Source organism: Tursiops truncatus, chromosome 1 (assembly GCF_011762595.2).
Source record: "Tursiops truncatus isolate mTurTru1 chromosome 1, mTurTru1.mat.Y, whole genome shotgun sequence".
Taxonomy (NCBI): domain Eukaryota; kingdom Metazoa; phylum Chordata; class Mammalia; order Artiodactyla; family Delphinidae; genus Tursiops; species Tursiops truncatus.
In genome coordinates this window covers 182,764,202-182,786,425 of record NC_047034.1, presented here as the reverse complement: position 1 = coordinate 182,786,425, position 22,224 = coordinate 182,764,202, and the positions used below count along the sequence as shown (strand labels likewise).

The 22,224-nt window shown below is 59.6% G+C and overlaps 1 protein-coding gene across 3 annotated transcripts in view; it reads left to right on the top strand.

Moving 5' to 3' along the window:
- Nucleotides 1-22,224, top strand: part of PRKCZ (protein kinase C zeta) — a 96,524-nt gene that overhangs the window by 63,202 nt on the left and 11,098 nt on the right. Inside the window, exons 5-11 of one of the 3 annotated variants that reach the window (XM_073797343.1) lie at nt 1,821-1,906; nt 6,412-6,543; nt 7,113-7,194; nt 8,177-8,229; nt 10,834-11,022; nt 13,778-13,875; nt 15,477-15,587. In XM_073797343.1, the coding sequence (XP_073653444.1) occupies nt 1,821-1,906; nt 6,412-6,543; nt 7,113-7,194; nt 8,177-8,229; nt 10,834-11,022; nt 13,778-13,875; nt 15,477-15,587 (751 nt within the window). Of the gene's footprint in view, nt 1-1,820; nt 1,907-6,411; nt 6,544-7,043; nt 7,195-8,176; nt 8,230-10,833; nt 11,023-13,777; nt 13,876-15,476; nt 15,588-22,224 lie in introns of all 3 variants that reach the window. The other 2 variants (XM_073797353.1, XM_033844911.2) reach the window with 2 other exon arrangements.

Here is a 22,224-nt window from a genome sequence, read left to right as displayed (position 1 = left end):
GCTTTGCCTCTCGTGGTTGGTCCTCATCTTTTGAGGCCGCAGCTTTGTGTGGAGTGAGGCAGGCGTCCGGTCTGCGTGGGCTGCCCTCACGATACCTGGATGGGGGCGGAGACCACAGGAGCTCACTTCCCAGGGTCTGGAGGCTGGACAGCTGAGGCCCAGGTGCCAACAGGGTCGGTGCCTGGTGAGGACACTTGGCTCGCTCTCCGCCTCCCCGGTGTCCTCCCGCCCTGGAGACCGAGCTCGAGTGTCTCCTCTTCTTGCGAGGATGCTAATCCCGTCAGGGGCCCTACGCTCTGACCACTAACCTCCATTGCTTCCTTAGGGGCCCCACCTCCAAATACAGTCACATGGGGGCTGGGGGTAGGGCTTCCACGTGTGATCTGGGAGGGCACGTAGCAGCAGGGCTCCAGGCTTCTCTCTGTGGACGGCGGGACATCGCCCGCCTTCCTTCCGTCCTGCTCCGTGCCCAGGGGTCAGCAGGGCTCCATCCTGTCCCCTCGCTGAGCTTTCCGGCCTGCTGGGGGCTCCCTGGCGCCCTTGGCCTCTGCTAGGACGTCCTTGATCTCTCCTTTCGGGTGGCTTTGCTCAGATTTGAAGGGTGTCCGTGCCACCGCGTCCCCGGCTGAGAGCCCGGCTCCCTCTGTGTGTCTGTGTCACTCGGTGCCTCATGCCTCCGTCTGCGGGGACAGCCGGGGGGTGTGTGCGCCACACGCGGGGACGTTAGCGGGAACCTGCCGGGGGCCAGGCTTCCCCCAAATCAGGCCGGGAGGGCCGCACCCTGTCACCCGGGCAGGGGTCCTGGGGCGTCACCAGGGACCCCTCGGAGCCCAGGGCAGATGGGCTGGGGGGTGAGGACGCTCCCTCTGGCCGGCCCTGTTCTGTCTGGGTGTCGGCTTCTCAGTTTCCCACTTCGTCTCCCATGTAACGGGAGAGAAGCCGGTTCTGCAGTCACTGTGACCTGGTTTCGGCAGGTTCCAGCCAGAGCTGTAATTTGCTTGTTTTAAAAACATTCTGTTACGGTTTCCACGTCAGTATATTCCTGGCACTTCCCTGACTTCTCATGAAAGTCGCCTTCACTACAGAGCTTTGTAAAGGCACAAAGCTTCCCGTTGTGTCCTGAGTATTTTGTTTTCACATACTTTCAAAGTGTTTTGAAGGAGCAAAGTTGGAAACGTTTTTGAGGAAGAATAAAACCAGCGGTTCTGGTTATACGTTCAGCTCCGCGTTTTTAACGAGCAGCCTCCTTCCTCAGGAGTTTGAATTATCGAATGCAGGTTGTGAAAGCGACGGTTTGGGTAACTTTCAATTCAACATTAGTGTCCGGTTGGTTTGGCTTTACTTCTGTCCCTAGATTTGCTCTTCAAACGGGAGCCCGGGACGGAGGGGGCGGGATGGTGCTGGCTGGACGGACGCCCGTCTCGGGCTGACCGTGGACTCCCCGGCAGCCAGGGTCCCTCTGAGGACGGTTGGGCGTGCACGTCCAGGGGTCCCTCGGCCCGTCGGAGCCTGTCCCTGTGTGGAGAGGGGCCTGGTTTTCACGCCCGGAGGGAAGGGGGTGGAAAGGAAACACGTGGGAGGCCACACGGGCCCCGATGTCTTCACAGCCTGACCCTCCGCGGAGGGCAGCTCTCGCGGCATATCCAGGGGCATCGAGGGGAGGTCGACCCCGGGATCGTGTGAGGAGTGGCTGTGGGGACGCAGGCGTGTCAGCTCGGCGGGTGGCCTGTCCCCACCGCACCGCACCGCACCGCACGTGGCGGAGCTGGGCTTGTGGGCCACTAGGCTGTTTCTTTACCCCTTTCTGCTGTTCTTTCCAGAATCCATCTACCGCCGTGGAGCCAGAAGATGGCGGAAGCTGTACCGCGCCAACGGCCACCTCTTCCAAGCCAAGCGCTTTAACAGGGTGAGTTGCTGTCGAGGCCGCCGAGATGCCCCCACTCCCCCCCGCCAGAGGAGGTGCCGGGCTCTGCCCTGCGCACAGGCGAGGCCTCGAGCCGCTTCCACAGCCGCTGCCCCTGGATGACAACGAGCCCTTTACGAGGCTCCCTGAGCCCGGGAAGGTGCCAGCTCAGTGCCAGCTCGGGCCTTTCTGATGAACTCGGCCTGTGTGTCCCTGTTACGGGATCCCCTGTCCAGGCGCTGTGGCTCCGTGGTCCCGCCTGCCTGCGTGCATTCAGAAGGGACGCAGATTTGTCCCGTTACCGGGATGCGTGTGTTACCCCACAGTGTCCCCGTTGGTCCCAGGGGTGTCCTGCGAAGCCCAGAGCCCGAGACAGCCCTCCAGCCCCCGGCCCGCGGGCCCCGCTGCCCGGCCCGCTCCGAAGGCGCTTTAGCCAAGCATCTGGTGTTGCTCCTCGTGCTGCCCTGTGTCCTGCGGAAACCATGGGGCTCGCGAGGCTGTGTAGCCGTCCCGCTGGCAGGTGGGTGGGGAGGCACCTGCAGGTGTCCCCATGGCCGGCGACCACGCGCCCCAGGGCTGCCGGCACAAAGCACCACAAACTGGATGCTTCGCCGTCCATTCTCTCGCCGTCTGGAGCGCAAGCCAAGGTGGGGCGGGGCCGCTCGCCTCCCGCCGCTCTAGGAGGGTCCTTCTTCCTGTGTAGCTTCTGGGGTTGCTGGCGGTCCTCGGAGCTCCTGGGCTGGGAGCTCAGCCCTCCAGCCTCTGCCGCCTGCTCTCTGTCTCTGCTCCCCAAGGACGCCCGTCACGATTAGGACCCAGTCTGACCTCATTTTAGCTTAACTAACTGCACCTACAAAGATACTTTTCCACCTAAGGTTCTGGGTGGACCTGAGTCTGGGGGGACACCACGGAGTCCGGTACAGCAGCCGAGCGCCCGCTGACCTGGGGACCCCCGCACGCGCTGAGCGCTCTGCCCCCCCGCCCCCCCCCACGTGGCGCGCCCCCTCCGTGCCCCTCACAGCCCCGTGTGTGCCACCTCCCGCCGGGCACAGCACTCTGCCCTGAAGGTTGTGCCCGCACCTGGCACACGGGAGGCGCACACGACACAGTGGCTTATCGTTTACTGTAATGGATGACTGGGGAAGAGGCAGCGGGGGAGCCCTGGGCGCCATGTTGGGTGTAAAGAAGGGACGCAGCGTGTCTGTCGGGAATGAGAAGGGCCCCGGGAGCCTTGGCAACGTTGGGAGGGCACGGGGTCCTCGGGACATCGATGCTGTGGGGAGGTCGGGCGTCGCCGAGTGCTGGCAGAGGGCTGGGGTGCGGGAGTGATGGGCCTGGCCGACGGGTGTGGACGTGAGACTTTGCAGTGAACCACCCAGACGGACCGGGTGAAGCCTGGAGAAATGGGAACGTCCAGCCCCGTGACGCGAGGCCCCCACTGCCCACCCTCCCGTGTTTATTTAAAAAACGGACGACCAGCCAGCTTGTGGCCGGTGGCTTCTCTTCCTGTGCATCTGGGCACCGGCTTGGTTCTGCCAGAGAGGGTCTCAGGCGGACGGGATGGGCCACCCTTCAGGACATCAGAGAACTGCTTCCCTTCATGACAAATTGACTCACGGGCCCAGGACGAAACCCACCCACCCGGCAAGGCCGCCGGAGGGGCCTGGCCGCTACCTCCCTGCAGGTTCTCCGAGGAAAACCCATTTCTCTGATGGCAGGGTGAAGAGCCTGGCACTCCTCCTGCCGCACCCTCCCCAAGCTCTGTGGGCAAAGGCTTCTCCTCAAGGAGGAGGGGAACTCAGCGGCGGGGGGGCGGTACCCACTCCAGCCCCGTCCCCACCCGCTCTCCCCGAGCGCTAAGCGGCTTTTCACAGACACCAGGCCGAGGAGGGAGCCGACCCCGAGACCCCCGACAACTCTTAACCAGCCCCGCCATTCACAGATGGGGAGGCGGGCGTGTCGCCGTTTGTCACCAGGCACAGTTCCCACCAGGGTCCTTGGGCTGCACGTCTGAGGCCGCACCATCCACCAGTGTTCATTACGGGGCCGCGAGGCCACCCCGCGTGTCTCAGGAGCTCCACGCCTGGCTCTGCGGGCTCAGCCAGATTCCCAGGGACAAGCGCATAAAGGAGGCCACTGCCCTCCTTCGCTGGTGACCCAGGGATGGAGGCAAGGGCTGTCGGCCTCAGTGGCCCGAGCTCCCTGCCTGGAGCTGTCTCTGCACTGGACACAACTGAGCTTCTCGAGCAGAGAGGAAGGCTCCGATGGGGACTCATGGGGGCGCAGGGGCAGCGTCCAGCCCACAACGGGAGGCCCTGAGGCCCTCAGCCCCGGGGCCGTTGGTCTGAGCAGCTGGAACAGGGCTGAGGCAGCGAGCAGGTATTTCAGGCTTTGTGGGCCGTGCAGCCTCTGTCACGACAGCCGGGCCCTGACTCGGCCATTGCTGTTGCCGTGTGAAAGCAGCCCCGGACGCCGGTGACTGAAGCCTGAGCGAGGAGCCGCCTCGGCAGCGTGTAAGGGGCTTAAAATACTCGCAGCCATTAGTCTACTAAGTCACGTGATCTTTCTGAGACGTGAAGCTTGGGTGTTAAGTTTTATTTATTATCATTATTGGGTTTTTTGGCCGCAGCTCGCGGGGTCTTAGTTCCCCGACCAGGGATTGAACCCGGGCCGTGGCAGCGAGAGCGCCAAGTCAACCACGGGGCCGCCAGGGAAGCCCCTAAGTTTTAATATTTAGTGGCGCGTTTCTTGAAACGTTGATAATTCAAATCTAGTTTTGAAATAAAGAGCCTTTGGCAACATTGTGGCTGCCCCTCCTGGGGGGATGCCTGCACGTGGCCTCGATGCGACTGACGGGTGCTGGAACCCGGCAAACTCAGCTGCCCTTGATCCCCCGTTGTCCTGGCCTGGACCCTGGCGAGGGTGGCTCTGTAGGAAGAGGGATCTTGGTTAATTCGCGAAGATACCAGGTGGCTGTGGGTTTGCCCCTAACGTGATGCAGGCATTGTTCGATGGTGTTCTGGAGAAAGCAAAACACATTTAGCACATGGTATAAAAGGACGTGGATTTTTGTAATGGTTCCATGAACGGTGAGCGGTCCTCAGAGATGCCGCCCCTTCCCTGAACCCCGAGTTTACTCACCAGCGCTCACCCTCCTCGGGCAGAGGTGCCAAGGCTGGCGTTAAACTGGATTGGCCCGAGTCGGAGGCCTGGGGGGTGGCGCTCTGTCCAGCCCCCTGTCTGGCCCTTGCTGCCGCATCTCAGGCCGTTCCCAGAGGGAGTCCCACAGCCCGTGTTGGCCTCCTCGTGGGAGGGATGGTTCCGGCAACGTGGGGGACTTGGGTACATCCTTCTCTTTCCTGTTACCGAAGTTGAAAGCAGGGGGGCGCGCGGGCGCACGCGTGTGGACTTGTCTTCAGCAAACCTTTATTGGGCACCCACTGTGTGCCGGGCACTGTCTCAGGTGCTGACCACGTGGCCGTGACTGAGACGTATGCGCTCTGTGTATGGGGAGGGGGCTCCTTCCTGGTGGGAGACCGGCTTCTCGGTGCCCGCTGGCCGCCAGCAGCCCGTCCTGCGCCTCAGGCCCGCACCTCGTGAGGGTTCGCTCTGTTTCCTAAATGAGCTGCATTGCGCGGCTGGTACCGTGTATCCTTTCTGTTCTCCAGGAGTAATTTGAGACTCTCTCAAAAGAAAGAAATTTGTTAAAAAAAAAAAAAAAAGGCAAAAGAGGGTAAAACGCGAAAACAAGTTATGGCTGGAAAAAAACTAAGTGGGGAACCTGTCGACGTGCGGACACCACGGAACTGCGAAGATGACTTTGGACGCCGAGTGGTGGGCGGGTGACCAGACTTCTGCACACGCTCACCTCCACGCACTTTGTGACATTCCAAAAACTTCTCCAAACAAGCCAAAAATGATCATGAATTTCAGGTGTTTAGAACCAAGAAGAATAAAAATTGACCATTTAAAATCTTTTAAAACGCTGAGAAAAATGCCAAGATAATTGCATGGAGCCCCAGAGCAGCTCAGAATCCTGACACGTCCTGACACCAGGCAGGGTCGCTTCTGTGGTCGTCGTGTAGGTGGGTGTTTGGACGAGGGTCAGGCAGCCGGCTCTCCCACCCGCTTCTCACCTGGGTCCCTCCACCCACAGGGGGCCCCTCGGCTGTTCTGAGCGCAGCCTGGTAGGAGCTACGACTCCCACTCCAGGCCCTGCGAGCAGGGGGGGCGCTGCCCGTGGAGGGGTCTCCTCACCCCTGCCTGCCGGGGCCTCCCCTTTTCCCTCACAAGGAGCAGAGCCCCAGTGCCCTCCTTGGGGCCCTCGGTTCCACCAACCTTGGGACGGAGCTGCCAAGCCTGGGCGGGGGCCTGGTCCCGGTTGGATGAGGCGACGGGGCCACCTCCCGCCCCAGCTGCGCGTCGTGACGGTGCAGCATGTCCGCGGCGTGGCGGGGCCCCCGGGGGCACCGGGCCCGGCTGACAGCGGCTGTTCTCGTCCCGTGCAGAGAGCGTACTGTGGCCAGTGCAGTGAAAGGATATGGGGCCTCGCCAGGCAGGGCTACAGGTGCATCAACTGCAAACTGCTGGTCCATAAGCGCTGCCACGTCCTCGTCCCGCTGAGCTGCGACAGGCATATGGTGAGTGGGGGCCGGCACAGCCTGGCCGGGTGCCCACACTGCCCCAGGGGCCCTCGGCCTGCTTCTGTCCAGGCGGGGCCTGACATCGTCCCTGCCACCCGCGCGAGAGAGGAGGGGGCTCCCGTGGGCTGCAGGGTGACGGCCCAGGTCCGCGGTCCGGGTCGGGCCCTCTTCCTGAGCCCTGGGAGCCCCCGGCACTCTCGGGGGCCGCAGGGTCCACCTAGGGAGCCTCCTCGATTGTGACGTCAGCCGTGGAACCCGGAGCTGGGGCCTGACTGCAGCCACGCGTGATGGGGGCTGGGGGCGGGAGAGAGGAGTCAGCGTCACTGTGTAAATACACGCGCTTTTAAGGCACCTGCCGGGAAGGTCGCGGCCCGAGGGGCTGAGCGGTCACCTCGGCCTGTGGACTCACAGGTGGCTTCAGTGCTCGTCCTCCCGTGTTCAGTGCGATGATGTAACAGTTGAGTGATACGTGTGTTACAGTGTGTGTTACATAACAGGTGACTTACAAGTCTCCGGAAGCTCCGTCGTGGCGCCCGCCGGGTCACTGTGTTGCCGTCTCTCTGCAGGATTCTGTCATGCCTTCCCAGGAGCCTGCAGTGGACGACAAGAGTGACGACGTGGACCTTCCTTCTGAGGAGACGGATGGAAGTAGGGGCTGCTCGCCCCGCCCCCCGGGAACACCCGCCCGCCTCCCCTTCCCCCGGGGCACCCTTTTAGATCCTCTCCTCTCACCAGGGGCCAGTACCTGGGAGCATGTCCCGTGCTCGCTGCAGGACTGGGGAGGGCTCTCAGGGCCCCCTCGTCCGGTCAGAAGTGGGCGGGGTGGCCTTCCCTGGGCGCCCACGTCTCTGTGTGCTGCTGCCTGGGGAGCCCGGGGCGGGGTTGCCCTCTGTGCCGACTTCGGACGTTCTAAGAGGCACGTAGCGCAGCGGCCACCATGGATACCCATGTCTGTGGAAAGGCCTGCAGTGCGCACGGCCGGCTACTGTGTAGTTCTTGAGTTTTAGTGGATTTTTTTTCTTTCTTTCTTTCTCTCTTTTTTTTTTGGTTGGGGAGAGACTTTTTTTAATGCTAAGAAGCATTCAGAGAGTGACTCTGAATACCTGTTGGACTGATGGCCCAGCTCTGAGCTTCTGCAGTTCTGTGCACCGTTACAAGGGTGTGCAAGGGCCCTAGCCCTCGTTTGATAAATGAGTTCCATCCCCTGGGATGACAGGAGGCCACGGAGCATAAAACCCTTAGCACAGCACCTCATGTAAAGGAGACCCGTAACAAGTACCCGTCCACCCAGCCAGCCATCTGCGTACCATGAGAACAAAGACCGGAAGGCTAGACACCAGAATCTTACGATCCGTCACTTCAGAAGAATCACTAGGGAAACTTGTCACAGAGGCAGGTTCCCAGCCCCAGAGGTTCAGAGTCAGCAGGTCTGGGTGGGGCCCAGGAAGCTGCATTTTCTTAAGTCTCTAGTTGAGTCAGAGTGGCTGCCAGGCCTTCACCCTGAGCACTGGCTGGCCTGGCGGCCTGGCCTGGGCCACTGTGTCTCCACAGAGGGGCAAGGGCCGTGGGGGTCTCAGGCCGCGTCCCCGACGACGCCTGTAACACCCTTTCTTCTTCCTCTCTTCCCTAGTTGCTTATATTTCTTCAACCCGGAAACATGATAACATTGAAGATGAACCTGAGGTGAGTGCAGACGGCTCGTCGGTATTTCCAGCGTCCTGTTTGCAGGTGCTTTAGCTCATTTCTGGGGCAGTCGTGGAAACTCGAATGTGAACGAGGAGGGCTGGGGGGAGCACGGCCTCGCGGCATCGGGGCTCACGCACACTGAGGCTTCCAGGGCAGAGGTCTGGGAGGTCTTCCAGACATGTAGCACAGAGGTGCTCTCTGTACAGCCGAATGGGCAGAGAGCAAGTGAACGTGGCAGCACGTGAGCCATTGCTGAATCTGAGGTGAGCATATGGTGCTCATTGTATGTACTCTTTCACCGACGCAGAACTGGGCGTGAGGGGTCACTGGCTGAGTCTGTGTGAGCCCAAGCTGCAGGCCTGGTCTGAGCCCGGGTCAGGGGACCCCTCTGACCTCAGGATCCTCTTCTGTCAAGTGTGGATAATGATTGCGCCTTTCCGTGAGGGTAAACTGAGAGCATTGTGTAAACGCTTAGCACCATGCCCGGCGCACGGGAAGCTTTCCACGGCACTGACTGCCGGCGTGGCCGTTTCCACATCAGTACCGGTGGCTCAGGCCATCACGGTGGGCCACAAGGGGCACCCGTGACCTCCACAAAGGAAACCCCGTGTTCTTGTGCTTTGAGAGAAAGCGGGAAGGCTGGCCTCTGGGGCGTGGGCTCACTCTGACCTGGCTGTCACGCCCACTCCAGCACCCAGGTTCTTACATTTTCTGCGGCCGTCCCCCTCCCCCGTGGCGGGAGTCCCCGTCTCTGAGACTCAGTGCCTTGTGTGGCAGGGACGTTGGCGCCCACAGGCAGCTCTCACGGGCCCTCTGGTTTGGGGGGATGGGGTGTCCAGGGTCGGGGAGTCGGCCTGTCGGGTGGCAGTGAAGGGGGGGTGGCGAGGAGGGGGAGATGACAGCTCCGGGAACAGGCCCTGCCGCCTCCGCAGCTGGGTCTCACCAGAGGCATATCTGTTACGAAGCCCCAGAGGCTGCTGCCCCAAAGGTTCTTGGGGACCCAATCCTGGCACCGTCTTCTGCTGCGGGTGAGGCCTTCCCACGTGCTCTCCACCCAGACAGCACAGCGGGTCCAGGGCTGCAGTTTTAGTCAAAGTTTATTTGCATAAAAGCCTGCCTTTATTTTCTGTGTGTGCTTTCCACACTACCCAGCAGCTCTGCAATTCTCAGCAGACGCTGAGTGTCCTACAGTGTAACCCGGCTCTGACACCATCGACCGGGGAACAGATCCCCCAGGTCGGGGGCTCAGTCCCACGAGACGGACCCCTCCTCCCACTTTAGATGCCAGTTGCAAGTGCTTCTGAGCGACTGGCTACAGATTGGAGGGTCCCACGACCCCCTCCTCAGGTTCAATTAATTTGTGAGAACGGCCCACGGGGCTCAGAGAAACATTTTACTCACCAGATCACCGGGTTCTTTTAAAGGGTTGTAACTCGGGAGCAGCCATCTGCAGGAGGCTCACAGGGCAAGGTGTGGGGAAGGGGCGAGGGCTTCCACGGTCTCTGAGCGAGGGCCACTCCCAGATCTCCACGTCACCAACCCAGAAGCTCCCCAAACCTCTCCTTTTGGGAGTTTTACGGAGGCTTCATTACACAGGTGTGATGATGAAATCATTGGCCGTTGGCGCTGGAGTCGAGCTGTAGCCCCTCTCCCCTCCTGGGAGGTCAGGGGATGGGACTGACCTTCTGATCCCTGAGTCGGTTCCCCTGGCAGCCAGCTGCATCCTCAGGTGACCTAGAGGCTTCCCTGTAGTTGCCTCATTAACATAACAAAACACACCTTGCTGGCTCCCAGCACTTAGGAAATCCCCCCAGGTTTTAGGAGCTGTGTGCCAGGAATGGGGCCCTAGAACAGAGAGGAACTTGGTGTTACAAATCACAGCATCACAACTGGGCTCTGGGTGATAGATGAGGCTCAGGCAGTTGTGGTTCTGAGCAAGGGCATTTCCAGCTGGAGCTCAACCCCTGTGCACAGGACCTCAGGGAACAGCAACGCCTGAGAGGCCACACCTTTCCCAAGGTCAGTGTCCCCGCCTGGACGTCTAGGTCTTTCTCCCTGGTGTTCTGTGTCTGGAGTGAGTCAGGAACACTTAGTTACCTAACTCCCTCCACCAGAGAATCCTTGCCAGAGATAATTCTCAGGAGGGGAGCTGGTGCCCTTAATCACGTTGCCTTTCTCTTTCATCGTATATAGTTTCTAGTGGTACTTGCTTTGGAAGGTCTTTCCAGACATTAGCAAGTTATGCTTTGCAACCCCCCAGGGAGGGCCAGGTGGCCTTCCGGCCGCTGCACCGATGGCCCCTGGGTGTGTGAGCCTGCGGCCACCTGCTCGGCCTGTCCAGGCGGGGCTGGCCCCGAGCATCCTTCCTTGCTTGCAGAGGGCCTACCGGTGGCTGATGACGGCTCTCGGATTTCCGGCCCCTTCCACCAGAAGCTCTTGGGGATTGCTCCTGGGTGGCGCGGAGGCGGCGGCCTTTGGGACAGAGAGTCAGGACTTATGAGCAGGATGGGGCTCTGGGCTCCGGGGCGCGGACGCCACGTCTTCCCCCGTCGCGCACGAGTCTCCTTTCCGCTTCCTCCCGTTTTGTCCTCCCTCCCTCAGGACCTCAAGCCGGTCATCGATGGGATGGACGGGATCAAAATATCTCAGGGGCTCGGGCTGCAGGACTTCGACCTGCTCAGGGTCATCGGACGCGGGAGCTATGCCAAGGTCCTGCTGGTACGGCTGAAGAAGAACGATCAGGTCTACGCCATGAAGGTGGTGAAGAAGGAGCTGGTCCACGACGACGAGGTGAGGGCCCGCCTGCTCGCTCCTTCGGATGGAAGTCAGCGCACGTAACCGAGTTTGCCAGCTGACCGCTTTCAAGCGCGCAGTTCAGTGGCGTTCAGCGCATTCACGGTGTCGGGCCACCCTCGCCAGCACCCCGCCCTGTCCCCGTGAGCAGTGCCCCCCGGCCCCCTCCCCGGCCCCTACGGCCGCCACTGTCTCCTTGGATTTGCCTGTTCTGGACGCTCTGTGTAAGTGGAACCGTGCGTTATGGGACCTTCTGCGTCCGGCCTCTCTCACGGAGCGTCGTGTTCTCAAGGTCCATCCACGTGGTAGCGGGTGTCTGCGCGTCCTTCCTTCCTTTTTGGGCCTCGGCCACGTTGCGTTTTACGGATCCACCCCCTCGGGCCTCTCTGTTCACCCGCTGACGGGCCCTGGGCTTGTCTCTGCGTCGCTGCCTGAGTCGCGCTGCCGTGAACGGCTCCGTGCGGTTATTTGTCGAGTCCCTATTTCCACTCGTCCTGGGTGTTTACCCAGGAGGCGAACTGCTGGGTCATAGGGTCGTTCTATGTTTACCTTTTTGAGGAACTGTTTTTCACGGCAGCTGTGCCATTTTACATTCCCAAGAGCAACGCGTGAGGTTCCCAATTTCTGCGCGTTCTTGCCGACGCTTTTGCTATTTGCTGTTTTTTGACCATTGCTGTCCTGGTGGGTATGAAGTGGCTTTGATTGGCGTTCCCATAGTGACAACGTGTTGAGCTCCTTTTCATGGGCTTCTTGGCTTGACGTACTTTTGACCTGTTTCTTTGACCCCTGAACGGGGGTGACGTCCCTAAGAAGCAGAGAACGGGCTTCACGGGGAGCAGACACTCTGTTCCGGTGCAGCCGCTGCTGACCCGTGAGGCCGCTTGGCGCCCGTGGAGCAGGGGCCACGGGCGGGCTCCCCGGCCCAGGCTCGCAGTTCAGAGGGCAGAGCGGGGCTGCGCCGAGTCCCGACCTGTCCTCCCAGCAAGTGCGTTTGTGCAGTGCTCACGGCGCCCAGCTGGCCCCTCAGCCCTGGGTGCTGAGCTCACAAGTGAGTTGGGACATCCGTGCCTCACAGCTGAGGCAGCGGAGGCCCTGGGAAGTGCGGGGTCCGGCCGGCGTCTTCACTGCCGGTTGCAGCCCCGCAAGAGGATTCCAAGCCCCTTCCCAGCCTGCGGCCGGCTGGAGGGTTGATGGTGTGTGAGGGCCGGTTTCTAGAACGCTGAGAGGAGAGGCCTCCAGAGAGTTACTGCTGTGGTCGCTCTCGGCATCTTCGCACGTGGCGGGGACTGGAGCTCGGACTCGGAGGTGGTCTCAGGGGAGCGAGACCCTAGGATGTGGCGCGCGGGCCAACTGTGCGTTTGTGAGAGGCGCTGCCGTCCCGTGGCCCCCGTCCCAATCCCAGGAACCTGGGAACAGGACCTTATTTGGGGAGATGTAATCACAGATCCTGCGGCGGTCATGCTGGATCAGCTGGGGGCCCTAAATCCAGTGACGAGTGTCCCTTTAGAGAAGGGCAGGGAAAGATTTGAGACAGGAAGGAAGGAAAACACACACAGAGAAGTCACTGTGAAGACAGAGGCGGAGAAGGGCCAGAGTCCCCTGGAGGTGCAGGAAGGACCCTCCGCGGGGCCCTGCCCACACCCTGAGCCCAGAGGCTTCTGCCTCAGAGCAGCGAGAGGATACAGTTTGGAGGATTTGAGTCTCGAGGTCTGTGGCGTTTTGTTAAACTAGCGTGGGGAGTCCGGCAGGCGGGAGGCGGGTGGACCCGGGGGCGTGGGGGCGGAGGCATCACCCACCCAACGGCGTTTCCTTCCTGAGCACCCGGGTGGCCCGGTGCCTGCGAGAACAGACGCAGGGACAGTCAAGGGCTCTGTTTGAGGCCGGCTCTGCACATGAGACGCTGAGTGCCGACACCAGGTGGCCATTGCACGAGCGAGTGGAGCTGGGGGAGGTGGGGCTGGTCAGACAGAGCCATGCCGGCCAGGGCGTCCCTGGGAGCGAGGGGCAGAGGGGTCAGGACCCAGCCCCAGGACGAGGAACCCAGACGGTCTTTGGCCACCAAAGGGATGCTCACTGAGAGTCTGCTCGTTTTTCCAGAAACCTTCAGGGGAAGGCAGGCTACCGTGGACACATCCCGTTCCCTCTCGCTTCCCAACCCCTGAGACAAGAGGTCTAACCCGGGGAATTCGGGGACTCTCGTCCGACTCTGCTTTCTGGGGTTGTAATGGAACCAAAGCTGAGACTCTCAAGCTGAGTTTTTCCCAAGTTCCAGGGTGGATTGGGAGGGAGATAGGCCTGCCGTGGGAGCTGGTGCTTGGGAGGTGGGTGTGGGGTGTTGGAGAAGCCTCCACTCTCTGTTTCCTCCTGTCTTAAGCGGAGATGATAATACAGACTTTCCAAGGCTGCCCCGGGCAGCACACGGGGCAGTGCGGGAGAGCCTGTAGCCCAGAGGCCAGTGCACAGCTGGTGATGGTGGCTTTGGTGATGGTGGTAGAAACGGTGAGAAATGTGAACGGTGATAGATGACAGGTAACGGAGATGCTGATGGTGGTGGAGATGATGAAGGTGAAGGTGACGGATGGTAGTGGGTGACAGTGGTGGGGTGGCGATGGTGGTGGGGAGAATTTCTCAGCGGGCGTTTTCTTTTCCTCTCTGCATGGTCTCCCCTCCAGCAGAGCTGACATTCCTCTCTTGCCTCCCCTTCTCCAGGATATGCCCGTGAAGTGTTCACACTCCCTGGCTTCTATTTCAGGACATTGACTGGGTACAGACAGAGAAGCACGTGTTCGAGCAGGCATCCAGCAACCCTTTCCTGGTCGGCTTACACTCCTGCTTCCAGACAACAAGTCGGTAAGAGGAAGGGGGCACTTCTGGGATTCTGCTGCTCTCTGACCTGAACCGTGTGGAGGCTGTGTCGTCGCGAGGTTTCTGCCGTCGTCTGTAGGGTCCTCCTCTCTGCAAGTATAGGGGCTTTTTGGTTCCTCAAACTAGCTTTGTTGTTCTCGTTGGCCGGTGTCATATTAAGTAAATTTCATACAAATGAAGCTCAATTCTTTCATTCTGTTTACAAATTATTGAACGCATCCCACTGGTACAAGCGTGGGAGCAGGTATTGGGAGGCCACTGTGAACGGGAGGCCTGCCTTTGTGCTTAATGGATCTCACTGGTTAGTGGGATAGATGAATAGATACTAACCAGCCTCACTTAGAAGCTTTGTACATATTAGAATTCTACCTTAAAAAGGTTTGGAACTGCTGGTCCAGGATAGTCAGCGTACACTCAGTTTGGAACTTTTTCGGCCAGATGACTTGAACTCACACAGTTTGTTTACTTGAAAAGTTACTGTGTTCTGGGTCGGGTGCTCAGGGCCCACCCCCAGGTTCGGTGACTTAGGAGAACTTGCAGGACACGGCACGTCGTCAGACTCAGGGCTAAGGCTTACTGCTGTGGAAGGACGTAAAGGGAAACGACGCACGGGGTGAAGTCACGAGGAAACCGGGCATGAGCTGCCCGGAGTCCCTCCCTGTGGAGTCCCACAGCACACCCTGAATCCCTCCACAGGGAATTGTGAAACTCGGGGTTTACTGGGGGCGGGTCACGCAGGCACCTCTACCTAACACGTGCCCAAGTCCCACACTCCCAGCCAGCAGCAGGTGTTCCGTGTAAACCGTGTTGTTCGTGCAGTGTGATCACGGTGAGATACGCTTATCTCTTGGGGAAGGTTTATATCAGCGCAGGGAGCCAGGGATCGAGCGAGGGCCCGACTCTGCCAGGGCCCAGCGTGCAGCAAGCCTCTCTGCGCGACGGTCTCGCTCCTGCTCCGCCCACTCTCTGCTCGGGGCTTCGTTGTGGTCAGAGCAGTGACTCACCCCCCGACACCCCCCGCACCCACCCCCACCTCTCTCGATCTTCAGTCCCCTGTTCCCACCGGAACTGGCGTTGCCACCTTCCCAGATCTCAGTGCTTCTGCCTCCTGAGTGGGTCTCAGACCCTCCCTTTCCCCCTGAGCCCCAGCTGCAGCCTCCTCGGGGCGTCCGGTCCCTGGGGCACCAGGCTGTCAGTTCCCCCACGTTGGAACTGAGCCATGTTTCGAGAACATAGATCTGAAGTATCCATCACCTGCTTCAGAGCCCCCCGACCACTTTCCCAATTGCTTCTGGGAGACGGTCCAGGCCCCTAGGCGTGTGGACGAGGCCCCTGCAACCAGGCTGCCCCTGGGTCCCTCTGTCCGTCTTTGCCGCCCTGCCTGCCGGGCCTCTTCCCCCACCCGGGGCTCCGGGAGGGCCCAGCATAGTGTCCGGTGCGCGTTCCTCACCTCTCTTTGGCTGTGACCAGTCTCTTGGGATTATGGGGCCCGCCCGAGGGTGTCCCCCCAACCCCACGCTTCCTAAATGTATTGTGAAACGAGTCTTGCTGTGTTTTTCAGTTAACTTCACTGTATGAACTTGTAGGGCGTGGATGTACAAGGGTCAGGTGTTTCAGCCTCACTTCCAGCCCTGTTACAGGAGCACAGCGCTTTCTGCACTCACGTCCCGGAAATCCGCCGGCTCACGTGTTCCCAGGTGCGTTAAGGTTAGAATTGGAAACAAAAACCATCCCGCAGGTGTTTCTGTGTGAGCCCCACGATGCAGGTGCGCACGGTAGCGCCTTTCCAAACTGACGTGAGAAGCTGTGTACAGCCTTCGCACTCACAGCCGGGAGGCAGCCCCGGAGCCATTAGCATCTGCGTCTAGTTCCTTTGCCTCCCACTTTTATGGAATCCGTCAGTGACGTCTAGAAGCACCTGAGACCTGGTTAGTCCGGATAGGTGTCTTTCCGGGCTGTTTCCACGCGCCTGCTTTGACGCCGGTTTATGATATATGCCTGTCCCCCACCACCCACGGTGTGAGCTCCCTGAGAGCAGGGCCGGGTGGGGTGTTTCGTGCTCCCAGCAGTTGGTTCATACCTGGCACCTCACAGGCAGTTGTGGTGTTGAAGGATAATTTTCTTAAGGTACAGTCATGTCCTTGGTACAGATATAAAGTGAGCGTGTGTCAGCGTTTATGTGACTCACTGATTAATGAGGGACTCGTCAGAGGTTACAGCCCGCTCACAGGAGAATTCAAGTTCCCGCACACGTCGGGTGACGGGGACCCTGGGACTGGCCGATGCCTGGTGCCGAGCCGGCTGGGAGGCCGGGAGGGGCCCCACCAGGCAGACTTCCTTTGCGAGTCTGTGGATGGCACTGTTGGTGTAGAACGCACCCGGTTGGAAAGTGGCTCAGAGACGGAGGGAGAGCCCGGAAGCCGTGCCCTGGGAGGGAGGTGGCAGCAGAGCCTGGCTCCTCCGGAGATCCCGTCCTCATTTCGGTCTTTCAAAGCCTTTTGTGGTTCTCCTGACAGTGGTACCAGCAGAGGCTTGGAGCCGACAGCTGGGCTTCGCTTGCCAGCCCCCCTTACTGTTCGGGCGACCTCGCACAGGGCACCCTCTCTGGGCCCCGTCTCAGCCCTGGGACAGGGAATGGCAGGGATGCCCACCTCAGGGGCTGTGGCTGTGGGTCCGTCAGTGGAACGTTTACAGCCAGGAAGGCCCCGCTCCCGGGGAACCGTGAATGATGTAAGCTTCGGCTGAAAGGGCCTTTCTTCTTGGGGGTGCTGGGCCTTGGAACAAACAGACGGAACCTCGTGTCTGAGCCCGCGAGGACATAGGAGCCAGCAGCTGCCCCGCCCCACGTTGGGCGGCTCTCGGCACCGCGCCCGCTGCTGCTGGTGAATGAGGAGCGAGGCCACTGGAGTCGGGAACTGGGAGGTGGGTGGGCAGGGTGGCGGCGGGGACGTGGCTGGGATGGGCGTGCGGGCCACCTCGACTCTTCCCGTGGGCTCCTCGCCGAGCTGCCGCCCCGAGGGCCTGCCGTGGTGCCGGGAGCCGGCGGAGCCCTTGCAGCGCCACTGAACACAGCGGACACCCGCTCCACTCCGGAGCTGCGCCCGCGGGCCGCCACCAGCAAAACTCTGGTAAATAAGCACAGTTTCTCATGAGCAGTTATCAGAAGGGGGTCTCCGGATGGGAAGAAAACAAGCATTTCTTTTTTCTCCCCAAATCCAGTAGTGCCGTCCGGCTCTGCCATGTTCCACGTTCACTCATGGACGTGGAGTCCCGAGCGTTACAGTCACTAATGTCGCCACGTGTATACACAGGGTACAGAGCCCCGCGCGTGTACAAACGTATGCAGATGGTACAGTGGGGCTTTATTTTTATTTTTAATTTTTTTATAAATGTATTTATTTATGTCTGTATTTATTTATTTATTTTTGGCCGCGTTGGGTCTTCGTTGCTGCGCACGGGCTTTCTCTAGTTGTGGCGAGCGGGGGCTGCTCTTCGTTGCGGTGCGCGGGCTTCTCATTGCGGTGGCTTCTCTTGTTGCGGAGCACGGGCTCTAGGCGCACGGGCTTCAGTAGCTGTGGCGCGTGGGCTCAGTAGTTGTGGCTCGCGGGCTCTAGAGCGCAGGCTCAGTAGCTGTGGCGCACGGGCTTAGTTGCTCTGCGGCATGTGGGATCTTCCCGGACCTGGGCTTGAACCCATGACCCCTGCGTTGGCAGGTGGATTCCTAACCACTGCACCACCAGGGAAGTCCCACAGTGGGGTTTTAGTGTAAAATAAACGTCTGTGTTATGGAAAAACCATTGTTCGTATCCACACAGCCCATCTTTTCTACACAACAGCCAAAATTAACTCCGAAATGGCCAAAACAGGGGAAACGGCTTCAGTTTACGCTATTGTGGGGAAAATGGGTGATCGAGAGATGGTGGCTGGAAATCTATGTCTCCCTCCCCCAGCCCCCACGTTAGATTGTAGTTTGGGGACCTTTTTCTCGCTTCTGCGTGATCTCAGATCACAGATGAGCAAGCCACCAGTAAAGTGCTTGCAGTCAACTTGCTGTTCCAACGTAAAGCCTTTTAACCGTTGGCCAATTGGTTGTCTATATTCACGCGCGGCCGCGGGCGCTTCTTACCCTTTAAAGAACGCAGCGGCTGTGCCTTGTTTGCGGTGCCCGCCTAGACGCTAAGCTCGGTTCTTCCTGGTTCCCGGTGGCTTCGAGATGTGAAACGCCTTGCGTGTTGGCCTTTGTAAATCGCACCTGAGGACTCACCTGCAGCTCTGGAGAGACCTCAGCCTGGACGGGGTCCCGGGGCCCCATACAGGGGGGCCACAACGCACACGTGTACCCTGGGAACGCCGCCAAGGCGGGGCGGGGTGGGGGCAGAACCCACGAGGGACGGCCACATGGGTGTGTCCCAGGGGAGGCGGCTGTGCCGGGGAAGGATGAGGAAAGGCTTCCGAAAGCACCACGGTCCTCAGCCGGGGACGCAGGACCTGCTGGGCGAGGAGGCCTGAGGGAGGTCTAGAGGGAGACGAGGATGGTGAGTTCGCCCAATGCCAGGGAGAGCGTGGCAGGACTGACGAACGCTTGGTGCTGCCAGGGTGGCAGGCGGGGTCTGACATGGAGAGCTGGGGGCGCGGGGCAAGCACGTGTCCAGTGGGCGGTGTGGACGCGGGGCTGGGAAGCGGGAGCCGAGGGGGAGCCGGGGCCACGTGTGTTGTCGCCACGGTGAGGAGCCGGCGGGCCTGCGGTGAGCAGACCCCGGGCCCAGTCTGACCTCCGCCCGCTCCTGATGGAGGGTCAGGGAGATCCGGTTCCCGGGGGCCCTGGTGGTGGTCACGGGACACCTGTGACATCTGCGTGAGGATGCGCCCACGGGGCCGTGCACGCGGCAGGAGTCATCCGCGACCTTGAGGGGCAGGTGCTCCCTCCTTGGGAACGTGAGTCACTGTACTTTCCAAAGGCAGTACGTGTGTTCCAGTCATAATTTAAACCCGGAATAGAAAGCGCGGCGCTGAGTGACAGTGGGCGTGGGTGGAGCCACGTCAGCCTCTGTTCTCCACCTGGATCCCCTGCATCCAATGGTCCGGACGCAGCCCTGACCCCTCAGGCTACCAAGCAGGGCCCCTCGGGCTAGACTGCCCGGCACGAGGGCGCACGTGGGGAGAAGTGAGTCGAGACTCCCCGGAACACTCAGGAGGTTTCAGGACTTCGCTGTATTTTTCCAGCGTTTCCATCTCTCTGGAAACACTGTGGTAGCTGTTGTGGATCACGCCACAGCCCCGGACAGTGAGGGACCCTTGGGGCATGGCCTCCGTCCGCCTAGCGCAGGGGCCTGAGTCCTCCTGCCGCTGTGCCCACACACGGCCTTCACTGAGTGTGATTCCTTCTTTCTTCCTAATCTGGTGGCGACTGGCTGCTTTCAGACCAGGGCAAGTGGGTGGTGGGGACGTGTTATTACCGCGTGCTTGGGGACGGGCGTGCACGGGCGTGGGACGTGCTCTCCGTGAGCGGGCGTCCTCGGACCATCCCGTTAGGATGCGGTGACTCCGGTGCCCCACGCAGCCGCTGCCTGACTGAGAGGACGTCCTGTCCAGCTGCACGCCTCCCCTGGACAGGGCCTCGCTAGAGCCGGGCGTGGGGGCTCCTTTGGTCGAAGTAACTGTCAGGACCAGGCCTGAAATTGCGCTTTTGCCAACTATTAAACGACATCAGAAACCACGTAAAAGGGTAGCTCCTTTTTTCAAAAAAGCTTGACGCCATTTCAAAACGCAGGAGAGTGGAGGAGGAAGGAGCTTTGTGTGCACTGCCTGGCCTTGTCACCGGCACGTTCTGCTGCTTGTTTTCCCTTTTGCTGTTTATTTCTCCATGTGGACTTTGGAGTCAACCTGTCCAGCTCCGGAAAGGAAGACGGGGCATCCTTAGGGTGCAGGCGCTTCCTGCTCAGTTACGTGGTTTCCCTTTTCATCTGCTCTTTCGGGAGATCTTAGTTTTTCTTCGTGCAGAGTTTTCAGTTCCTCGCTTCATCTTGTCCTGAGTGTTTCTCTCTTCTGTTTCTACTGTAAGGGAGGCCTTTTCTTCCATTAGAGCAACAAGCAACGTAACGCGGTTTCTGCACATTGATTTCGGGCCCTTTTCCTCATGATTCTCTTTCTCCGGTAAATTTCAGGTGGTTTTCTTGGATTTCCGGCTGTGCAGTGATAACATCTGCAGACGATGCTGTTACCCCCTGCATCCCGATTCGTGCCCCTCTAATGACATCAGCTGGTACCTACCACATTTGGGGACTGGTGGTGGTGGACAAACCTGTCCCCTTCCTGACCCCAAGGGGACGCGTCTGGTGTTGGCACTGAGGGCCCAGCGCCAGCTGCCGTGGGCCAGCGGGGTGTCAGGAATGCAGAACCAGACCGCGCTGGCATTCCAGTCAAATGTGTTGACGTTTGCTACACCAAGGGGCCCAGGGGCACTGGGGGAGGCAGGGAGCAGCAGGGACCAGCGTCTCCACCTGTGGCCATTGCCCTGAGTTCCGGGTCCACAGGGGCCCCGTCTGACAAGGCTGGAGGCTAAGGAGGTGCTGCCCCTGTCTGGCTTTTGGGAACAGGCTCACCCCCTGCGGACTCCTGGACCCCATCATCCCATCTCCCCCAGAGCCTCAGAAACGCAGCTCAGAGACTCCCAGTGGGGAGGTTACAGACACGCCAGTAACCGGCGTGGAGTTACAGTTTGTCTGAAGGAAGTTTACACCTCTTTTTATTTTATTGTCAAGAAAGAATATGGAATTTTTCCGAAGGTCTTCTCACCGTTTATGGGGGTGATTGTTATGACTTTTACTCCTCGGGGCCTCCTAAAATGATGAATTGTATCATTAGAACCTATTTCCCAGGGTTGAACTCTCCTTGAATTCCTGGGGAAACGCATGCCTGGTCTTAGTGTACAGTTTTGTTAATGTCCTTTTGAATTCAGTTTTCTGATCTTATTTAGGAGTTTTTCATTGATGTTTTCTGATCCATCTATAGTTCCCCTTATACAATCGTTATTAGATTTCTGCATTTTCCTTATTTTTTTACTCTCTGGAACATTCTAAATCTCATTGCAATGATCTCTTGGCAGGATTCCCTGAATCTGCTGGGGCCTGTGGTGTTTCAGAGGGCAGCTTCCCTCTCTCCACCACCCAACTGCGTTTGCTGTAATTGTTATGTCTTTTAGGTGTGCCACCCTCCCGCCGGTCCTTCTGTAGCTGCTTCACGGTTTTGGTCTCTCCTGCTTTGCTCGATTCCATCATGAGGCACAACTCCCGAGTCTGGGAAGGGCTGGAGTTCACGTTCCGTGCCTCCTTCACGTGTGACAGCACAGGCGCTTGAGCCAGGCTTAGCCAGGTCCCCTTGCCCTCGAACGCAGACGGGTGCTTGGTGGTGTGTCCGTCCAGCACGCGCCGTCCACAGGGAGATGGAGACAAGCTGTTCGTCCCCCCGCTCCGAGAGGAGGTTTTTCTGGGCCTGGAGTTGCCAGCTTCCCTGCTCTGTAGGCAGCTGCCCCGGAGCCGTGGGCTGTATCTGGTTTGCATGCTCACCGCGATCGCTGTGAGCATCCTTCTGACTCAGGGTTTTGGTTCGGACCGTGTCTGTCCTGGGGCTTGCCTTGCGTTTCTGATTTTCATCCGGGAATGAGGGTGGTCTCTCCCGAGATGCTCCCTTTGGCCCTCAGCCTCCTTTCCTGTCTGTCGTTCATTGTCGGGAGCCCAGGTGCTTGTCTGCTTCCTCTTTTCCTTTCTTCGGTCCCTGAGCTCCACTGGGGGGCAGCCACCCCTGTGATGGGGGGTCGGTAACTGGCGGTGGGGCTCCAGGCTTGCGTTCTGGATTCATCCAGATCGGCCGCTACCAGATCTTATTAGACAGTAACTGTGTGATGCTGGGAAAGCTGTTTCACCTCCACTGCCTCGGTGTCCCCGTCTGTAAAGTAGGGAAACTCCTAGAACCTACCGCACGGTTCTCAGGTTAAGTTTTATACACAGATGTGCTTGGAACAGTGCCTGACGTTTTGTGAGGGCTGTAAAGTCTGCTGTTCTTGTTATTTTTGACACCAGCGGGGTCGACACTTTTTTTCAAAAGACCAGATAGTAAGTATTTTCACCTTTGAGGGCCACATGGTCTCTGTGGCAGCTACTCACTGGGGTTCAGACAGACAAAGACAGTGTTCCGATAAAGCTTTATTGACAGACATGGGTGGGGGGCCAGATGCAGCCAGCTGCTGGTGTCCATGTGGCATTACCTCTTGATCTCAGCACACTGTCCCATGCCATCGGTGTCCCCTCTGAGCGAGGTATGGGGCTGGTGGCTTTT